The sequence below is a fragment of the Procambarus clarkii genome, chromosome 16, assembly GCF_040958095.1.
Source record: "Procambarus clarkii isolate CNS0578487 chromosome 16, FALCON_Pclarkii_2.0, whole genome shotgun sequence".
Classification (NCBI taxonomy): domain Eukaryota; kingdom Metazoa; phylum Arthropoda; class Malacostraca; order Decapoda; family Cambaridae; genus Procambarus; species Procambarus clarkii.
The window spans coordinates 15,991,545-16,001,068 of NC_091165.1; the positions used below are offsets into that span (position 1 = coordinate 15,991,545).

The window sequence follows — 9,524 nt, forward strand, 5'->3', positions numbered from 1 at the left end:
GCTCTACTGCCTCCTATTTACGTCGAATTTTCTTATAAAATTAGTATATTTCGAAGTAAAACTGTTTTTTCAACTTCTACAGGCAGCACCGACATTGTAGTAAACAAATATGTTATATTTGTTGTTTACCTACGTAAATCTAAAAGATACTGTGTAGCTGTCCTTGTTGCTCGGAAAATGCGCTGACAATTATTGTATATATTTACTGAATTTACCCAAGGGCCACTAACTATCTAGTGGCCTCGACGAAGACAGAAAGCCGGCGGCTTGTTAAAGGGCTCGCTAATTGTCTTAATTATATTTTTTAGCTGGAATTGGGCATTTACGGCATCAGAGGGTAAGCGGTTCCATGGGTTTATAACCCTCTTGGTGGAAAAAAACATCTGTTTTCAGTCCTACTTGAGAGAACATACTCTCCAACAATATATCTGTGATTGTCCTGTTATCAGTGATTTCAGACCAAATGGTATGAGGTACTTTGAGCTCTGTAATTATTTCATACACTCAGGAATATTGGAAGATATTCTTGTGCTGCACCCAGATTTTGCCAGTGGAGGCTAATAGATAAGCCTTAAGTATTTTGTTCTCTCCTGATTCCATGTATGACTGGCCATCCTGTGAGGTGAGGATGTTTGATGAGCTTGTAGCTGGTTTTTGATCTACACTGTGTGGTCCTTCATACAGAATAGGGAAGCAACACATTGCTGTGTATACCTAAACGTGTTAAAAAATACATTATTTGAGAGGAGTCTTGTAGAAACTAATAAGAGTAATTATATTATAATGTTTCCATGATTTAGTGCTTACCTCTTGTGAAAATCGTGAAGAGTTGTTTAGTTAGAGTTGATTTGTTTTTTGTATTGAGGCAGGTATTTTCTTCCTTGATTTCATGTATATCTAACCATCCTGTGAGATAGGAGTATTAGATAAACTTATAGCTAGTTTTTTATCTACACTGTGTAATATAGAATAGGGTAGCAGCACATCGCTGTGTATACCTAATCATCATAATAAAAAAATCAGTAATAAAAATTTCAAATTATTCTGTAGTTTGTATTATTACAAATACTGTATTATCCATATTAAATCTTAACCATGGATCATTAAGATCTCATGTTGATATGTAAGAGTCATATTTCTTTTGAACTGCTAATCTATGCTAATCATTTTTTAATCATTCATTAAATTGTGCATTGTCTCAATTTTTCACTTCCTTGGATATACTGTACAGTAAAAAAAGATAGGATAAAAATAAACAATATTTTTTTCATTATATTTTTTATTTAAATAACTTCATCAATATTTTTACAGCTGACAGGATTTGTTTTACCATACAGGTGCATTATTTGTTAAAAAAAATTGTATGTCTGACCATGAGTGTATGTGTATGACTGACCATGAGTGTATGTGTATGACTGACCATGAGTGTGTGTGTATGACTGACCATGAGTGTATGTGTATGACTGACCATGAGTGTGTGTGTATGACTGACCATGAGTGTTTGTGTATGACTGACCATGAGTGTATGTGTATGACTGACCATGAGTGTTTGTGTATGACTGACCATGAGTGTTTGTGTATGACTGACAATGAGTGTATGTGTATGACTATCAATGAGTGTATGTGTATGACTATCAATGAGTGTATGTGTATGACTATCAATGAGTGTATGTGTATGACTGACCATGAGTGTATGTGTATGACTGACCATGAGTGTATGTGTATGACTGACCATGAGTGTATGTGTATGACTGACCATGAGTGTATGTGTATGACTGACCATGAGTGTATGTGTATGACTGACCATGAGTGTATGTGTATGGCTGACCATGAGTGTATGTGTATGGCTGACCATGAGTGTATGTGTGTGACTGACCATGAGTGCGTATGACTGACTACGAGTGTGTGTGTATGACTGACCACGAGTGCATGCGTATGACTGACTACGAGTGTGTGTGTATGACTAACCATGAGTGTGTGTGTATGACTGACCACGAGTGCATGCGTATGACTGACTACGAGTGTGTGTGTATGACTAACCATGAGTGTGTGTGTATGACTGACCACGAGTGCATGCGTATGACTGACTACGAGTGTGTGTGTATGACTAACCATGAGTGTGTGTGTATGACCAGGAGTGTATGCGTATGACCGACCATGAGTGTATGTGTATGACTGACCATGAGTGTGTGTGTATGACCAGGAGTGTATGCGTATGACCGACCATGAGTGTATGTGTATGACTGACCATGAGTGTGTGTGTACTTATCTACCCAAATAAAACTTCTCACAAGTCTTTAAATACATCTTAACACCAAGCTTACGGGCTGTATAGTAGGCTCCGTCTCGGGACGCTGCCTCCGACGAGACGCTCTTCAGTATCCTTTTGTCCTGAAAGGAAAATATTTTCACGACCAACATTTGTGCTGCTACTCGCTCCCCTCCCCACCCACCCGCTCCCCTCCCCACCCACCCAATCCCCCACCCGCTCTCCTCCCCACCCACCCAATCCCCCACCCGCTCCCCTCCCCACCCACCCAATCCCCCACCCGCTCCCCTCCCCACCCACCCAATCCCCCACCCGCTCCCATCCCCACCCACCCAATCCCCCCAACCGCTCCCCTCCCCACCCACCTAATCCCCCACCCGCTCCCCTCCCCACCCACCCAATCCCCCACCCGCTCCCCTCCCCACTTACCCAATCCCCCACCCGCTCCCCTCCCCACTTACCCAATCCCCCACCCGCTCCCCTCCCCACTTACCCAATCCCCCACCCGCTCCCCTCCCCACCCACCCAATCCCCCACCCGCTCTCCTCCCCACCCACCCAATCCCCCACCCGCTCCCCTCCCCACCCACCCAACCCCCCTCCCGCTCCCCTCCCCACCCACCCGCTCCCCTCCCCACCCACCCAATCCCCCACCCGCTCCCCTCCCCACCCAATCCCCCACCCGCTCCCCTCCCCACCCACCCAATCCTCCACCCGCTCCCCAATCCCCCATCCCCCCATTCCTCAATATCACCCCCCTCCCCCAGCTCCACCACTCCCCTCTTAGGGCTCCCAAAAGGCTGGAGCATCGTTCTCAAACATTTCTGTGGCAGCCATCGCTAGATTTCCACCTTCAGAAAAGACTTGCAGAAAATAGAGGTATTTTGTTCAATCTTTTTGTTGGCGTGACGCTCTTTTGTGGCGCTCTGGTGTGTGGCGCTCTGGTGTGTGTGTGTGGCGCTCTGGTGTGTGTGTGTGGCGCTCTGGTGTGTGTGTGTGGCGCTCTGGTGTGTGTGTGTGGCGCTCTGGTGTGTGTGTGGCGCTCTGGTGTGTGTGTGTGGCGCTCTGGTGTGTGTGTGGCGCTCTGGTGTGTGTGTGTGGCGCTCTGGTGTGTGTGTGGCGCTCTGGTGTGTGTGTGTGTGGCCCTCTGGTGTGTGTGTGGCGCTCTGGTGTATGTGTGGCGCTCTGGTGTGTGTGTGTGGCGCTATGGTGTGTGTGTGGTGCTCTGGTGTGTGTGTGGCGCTCTGGTGTGTGGCGCTCTGGTGTGTGTGTGGCGCTCTGGTGTGTGTGTGGCGCTCTGGTGTGTGGCGCTCTGGTGTGTGGCGCTCTGGTGTGTGGCGCTCTGGTGTGTGGCGCTCTGGTGTGTGGCGCTCTGGTGTGTGACGCTCTGGAGTGTGACGCTCTGGTGTGTGTGTGGCGCTCTGGTGTGTGTGTGGCGCTCTGGTGTATGTGTGGCGCTCTGGTGTGTGTGTGGCGCTCTGGTGTGTGTGTGGCGCTCTGGTGTATGTGTGGCGCTCTGGTGTGTGTGTGGCGCTCTGGTGTGTGTGTGGCGCTCTGGTGTGTGACGCTCTGGTGTGTGGCGCTCTGGTGTGTGACGCTCTGGTGTGTGACGCTCTGGTGTGTGACGCTCTGGTGTGTGTGTGACGCGTTGGTGTGTGTGTGTGACGCTCTGGTGTGTGGCGCTCTGGAGTGTGACGATCTGGTGTGTGGCGCTCTGGTGTGTGGCGCTCTGGTGTGTGGCGCTCTGGTGTGTGGCGCTCTGGTGTGTGACGCTCTGGTGTGTGGCGCTCTGGTGTGTGACGCTCTGGTGTGTGACGCTCTGGAGTGTGACGCTCTGGTGTGTGTGTGTGTGACACTCTGGTGTGTGTGGCGCTCTGGTGTGTGTGTGGTGCTCTGGTGTGTGTGTGGCGCTCTGGTGTGTGTGTGTGTGTGTGGCGCTCTGGTGTGTGTGTGGCGCTCTGGTGTGTGTGTGTGTGTGTGGCGCTCTGGTGTGTGTGTGTGTGTGGCGCTCTGGTGTGTGTGTGGCGCTCTGGTGTGTGTGTGGCGCTCTGGTGTGTGTGTGTGTGTGTGGCGCTCTGGTGTGTGTGTGGCGCTCTAGTGTGTGTGTGTGTGTGGCGCTCTAGTGTGTGTGTGGCGCTCTGGTGTGTGTGTGGCGATCTGGTGTGTGTGTGGCGCTCTAGTGTGTGTGTGGCGCTCTGGTGTGTGTGTGGCGCTCTGGTGTGTGTGTGTGTGTGTGTGTGGCGCTCTGGTGTGTGTGTGTGTGTGGCGCTCTGGTGTGTGTGTGGCGCTCTGGTGTGTGTGTGTGTGTGTGTGTGGCGCTCTGGTGTGTGTGTGGCGCTCTAGTGTGTGTGTGTGGCGCTCTAGTGTGTGTGTGGCGCTCTGGTGTGTGTGTGGCGCTCTGGTGTGTGTGGCGCTCTGGTGTGTGTGTGGCGCTCTAGTGTGTGTGTGTGGCGCTCTAGTGTGTGTGTGGCGCTCTAGTGTGTGTGTGGCGCTGTGGTGTGTGTGTGGCGCTGTGGTGTGTGTGTGGCGCTCTAGTGTGTGTGTGTGGCTCTGGTGTGTGTGTGGCGCTCTGGTGTGTGTGTGTGGCGCTCTGGTGTGTGTGTGTGGCGCTCTGGTGTGTGTGTGTGTGTGTGGCGCTCTGGTGTGTGTGTGTGTGTGTGGCGCTCTGGTGTGTGTGTGGCGCTCTAGTGTGTGTGTGGCGCTCTAGTGTGTGTGTGGCGCTCTGGTGTGTGTGTGGTGCTCTGGTGTGTGTGTGGCGCTCTGGTGTGTGTGTGTGTGTGGCGCTCTGGTGTGTGTGTGGCGCTCTAGTGTGTGTGTGGCGCTCTAGTGTGTGTGTGGCGCTCTAGTGTGTGTGTGGCGCTCTGGTGTGTGTGTGGCGCTCTGGTGTGTGTGTGGCGCTCTGGTGTGTGTGTGGCGCTCTGGTGTGTGTGTGACGCTCTGGTGTGTGACGCTCTGGAGTGTGACGCTCTGGTGTGTGGCGCTCTGGTGTGTGACGCTCTGGTGTGTGTGTGACGCTCTGGTGTGTGTGTGGCGCTCTAGTGTGTGTGTGGCGCTCTGGTGTGTGTGTGGCGCTCTGGTGTGTGTGTGGCGCTCTGGTGTGTGTGCGGCGCTCTGGTGTGTGACGCTCTGGTGTGTGACGCTCTGGAGTGTGACGCTCTGGTGTGTGGCGCTCTGGTGTGTGTGTGAAGCTCTGGAGTGTGACGCTCTGGTGTGTGGCGCTCTGGTGTGTGTGTGACGCTCTGGTGTGTGGCGCTCTGGTGTGTGGCGCTCTGGTGTGTGACGCTCTGGTGTGTGACGCTCTGGTGTGTGACGCTCTGGTGTGTGTGTGGCGCTCTGGTGTGTGACGCTCTGGTGTGTGTGTGGCGCTCTGGTGTGTGACGCTCTGGTGTGTGACGCTCTGGTGTGTGGCGCTCTGGTGTGTGACGCTCTGGTGTGTGTGTGGCGCTCTGGTGTGTGACGCTCTGGTGTGTGACGCTCTGGTGTGTGACGCTCTGGTGTGTGGCGCTCTGGTGTGTGGCGCTCTGGTGTGTGGCGCTCTGGAGTGTGACGCTCTGGTGTGTGGCGCTCTGGAGTGTGACGCTCTGGTGTGTGACGCTCTGGTCTGTGGCGCTCTGGTGTGTGGCGCTCTGGTGTGTGGCGCTCTGGTGTGTGGCGCTCTGGTGTGTGACGCTCTGGTGTGTGACGCTCTGGTGTGTGGCGCTCTGGTGTGTGACGCTCTGGTGTGTGGCGCTCTGGTGTGTGGCGCTCTGGTGTGTGGCGCTCTGGAGTGTGACGCTCTGGTGTGTGGCGCTCTGGAGTGTGACGCTCTGGTGTGTGACGCTCTGGTCTGTGGCGCTCTGGTGTGTGGCGCTCTGGTGTGTGGCGCTCTGGTGTGTGGCGCTCTGGAGTGTGACGCTCTGGTGTGTGGCGCTCTGGTGTGTGGCGCTCTGGTGTGTGACGCTCTGGTGTGTGACGCTCTGGTGTGTGGCGTTAACGGTACTGTTATCATGGGAGATGAGGTCAACGGTACTGTTATCATGGGAGATGAGGTCAACGGTACTGTTAACATGGGAGATGAGGTCAACGGTACTGTTAACATGGGAGATGAGGTCAACGGTACTGTTGACATGGGAGATGAGGTCAACGGTACTGTTAACATGGGAGATGAGGTCAACGGTACTGTTGACATGGGAGATGAGGTCAACGGTACTGTTATCATGGGAGATGAGGTCAACGGTACTGTTATCATGGGAGATGAGGTCAACGGTACTGTTAACATGGGAGATGAGGTCAACGGTACTGTTGACATGGGAGATGAGGTCAACGGTGCTGTTAACATGGGAGATGAGGTCAACGGTACTGTTGACATGGGAGATGAGGTCAACGGTACTGTTATCATGGGAGATGAGGTCAACGGTGCTGTTAACATGGGAGATGAGGTCAACGGTACTGTTGACATGGGAGATGAGGTCAACGGTACTGTTAACATGGGAGATGAGGTCAACGGTACTGTTAACATGGTAGATGAGGTCAACGGTACTGTTAACATGGTAGATGAGGTCAACGGTACTGTTATCATGGGAGATGAGGTCAACGGTACTGTTAACATGGGAGATGAGGTCAACGGTACTGTTAACATGGGAGATGAGGTCAACGGTACTGTTGAGATGGGAGATGAGGTTAACGGTACTATTAACATGGTAGACGAGGTCAACGGTACTGTTAACATGGGAGATGAGGTCAACGGTACTGTTGACATGGGAGATGAGGTCAACGGTACTGTTAACATGGGAGATGAGGTTAACGGTACTGTTAACATGGTAGATGAGGTCAACGGTACTGTTAACATGGGAGATGAGGTTAACGAAGTTCCCCGTGACTGTATACAGTAACAGTGAGGCATTTTTTAATATAACTTTTTATTTTGTTTCAGGTAATGCCCGTGAGTCGGATGATGGGAGAGTTGTATGGTAACCTGTAAGGTAGGCCTATATCTGGTGACCTACAAGGTAGGCCTATATCTGGTGACCTACAAGGTAGGCCTATATCTGGTGACCTACAAGGTAGGCCTATATCTGGTGACCTACAAGGTAGGCCTATATCTGGTGACCAACAAGGTAGGCCTATATCTGGTGACCTACAAGGTAGGCCAATATCTGGTGACGTATAAGGTAGGCCTATATCTGGTGACCTACAAGGTAGGCCTATATCTGGTGACCAACAAGGTGGGCCTATATCTGGTGACCTACAAGGTAGGCCTATATCTGGTGACCTACAAGGTAGGCCTATATCTGGTGACCTACAAGGTAGGCCTATATCTGGTGACCTGCAAGGTAGGCCTATATCTGGTGACCTACAAGGTAGGCCTCTATCTGGTGACCTACAAGGTAGGCCTAATATCTGGTGACCTACAAGGTAGGCCTAATATCTGGTGTCCTGTAGGCTTTCCTCATGTTCCGTAGCCTGACAGAGGCTGGCTTTCATTTTGTTCCATAGCCTGAGATTTTATATATAAAACAGTGAGCTTCCTTTCTCCGCCCCCCCCCCCCTGTCCTACTGTTTACCCTACCCGCCTCTTACCCTCTCCCCCTCCCCCTCCCCCTCCCCCTCCCACTCCCCCTCCCGCTCCCCCTCCCACTCCCCCTCCCACTCCCCCTCCCACTCCCCCTCACCCACCCCTACCCTACCAAGTGTTATGTGGTCGTGCTGGTTTGGTGGGTTCTCTCTATTTTAAATTTTACAGATGGAGAGGGTTCGGAGTGGAGGAAATGGAGGAGAGGATTTTGGGATAGAGAGTGGAGTGGAGGAGAGGGGGAGTGGGAGAGAGGTTGAGAGGTGGGAGAGGGAGGGAGGAAGAGGGGGGAGAAAAGACCTGGTACCTATACCTGTCTGAGGTTATAAATCACAGGCAAGCTTCACCCAGCTTTCAAGATGACACATGGATGGTACGTGACTGTCATAGACTGGTTGGCCCCCCTTCATCTACCCCCCCCCCCGTTTCCCCTGCAATATTTTGAGTAATTCATCATCTTTTCGTAACATTGCATTTCCTGAGAAGAGAGGGAGAGGGGTGGAGGTGAAGAAGGGGAAAGAGTGCATGAGAGAGTGAGTGAATATGAGAGAGAGAGAGAGAGAGAGAGAGAGAGAGAGAGAGAGAGAGAGAGAGAGAGAGAGAGAGGAGATAAGGGGAGGAGAGAGGGAGAGGGGGGGGGAGAGAGACCCAGCCACTTCCTGACACAGAAATCGAGTCCAGGGGAGGGAGGGGAAAGAGAGAGAGAGGTAGAGAGAGAGAGAGAGGGAGAGAGAGAGGGGGGGGAGGGAGAGAGGGGGGGGGAGAGAGGGAGAGAGAGGGAGAGGGAGGGAGGGAGGGAGGGAGGGAGGGAGGGAGGGAGGGAGGAAGAGGGAGGGAGGGAGGGAGGGTGAGGAAGGATGAGGAAGGGTTTAGGGGAAGTGTGTGCATTCACCTAGTTGTGCTTGCAGGGATTGAGCTCTGCTCTTTCGGCCCGCCTCTCAACTGTCAGTCAATCAACTGTTACTAACTAGGGAACCGGTGGCTAAGCGGACAAAACACTGGGCGCGTGATGCTGTGGTCCCGGGTTCGATCCCGGGCGCCGGCGAGAAACAAGGGCAGAGTTTCTTTCATCCTGATGCGCCTGTTACCTAGCAGTAAATAGGTACCTGGGAGTTAGTCAGCTGTCACGGGCTGCTTCCTCGGGGGTGGAGGCGTGGTCGAGGACCGGGCCGCGGGGACACTAAGCCCAGAGATCATCTCAAGATAACCTTAAGATAACTACTGTTTTGATCCCAGGTAGCCTGAAGAACGAGTCTACTCCTATGAGAGTTATTCGACCTACTAGACCCAGTTGAGAGGTCAGAGGAAACATAGACGTGTGAATATATATTAAATACTTGGCAAATGTTAATGAATAGTTTAAAAGCATGGACAGAGGATGAACACGTAAATAAGTGACATGACATGAGCTTGACCACTATCTACGTGAATGTGAACACCTGAGACACATTAGGAATATGTGTAGAATAATAAACCCCACATTGTGTGAGTTAGGAAAACACTATTTGTCAAATATTGATGCTGATCTTAAAAGATTTCCCCATTTTGCACCCGCAAGATAACGTAAGCTTTTAAGGGTTGATAAATGTTGATCTTCTTGTTTGAGGAGCTGTTCACTTGAGACAGTTAAGCAAGTCCCAGCTGTGTCTGGGTACAAGTGACAGGATGAACAACCCAGCGGGTTTTCTTCCTATTGGGGAGTGTT

The 9,524-nt window shown here is 51.8% G+C and overlaps 1 protein-coding gene across 1 annotated transcript; it reads left to right on the forward strand.

Annotated features, from left to right (window-relative positions):
• The first annotated feature begins 6,254 nt into the window (after positions 1-6,254).
• Positions 6,255-7,139, forward strand: LOC123759943 (ribosome-binding protein 1-like). The gene has a single exon (XM_045745193.2). The coding sequence runs from the start codon at positions 6,255-6,257 to the stop codon at positions 7,137-7,139; it is 885 nt and encodes a 294-aa protein (XP_045601149.2).
• The last annotated feature ends 2,385 nt before the right edge of the window (positions 7,140-9,524 follow it).

Excerpts from the sequence above, each read along its gene's own strand:
- LOC123759943 (XM_045745193.2), top strand. The coding sequence starts at position 6,255 with ATGGGAGATGAGGTCAACGGTACTGTTATCATGGGAGATGAGGTCAAC.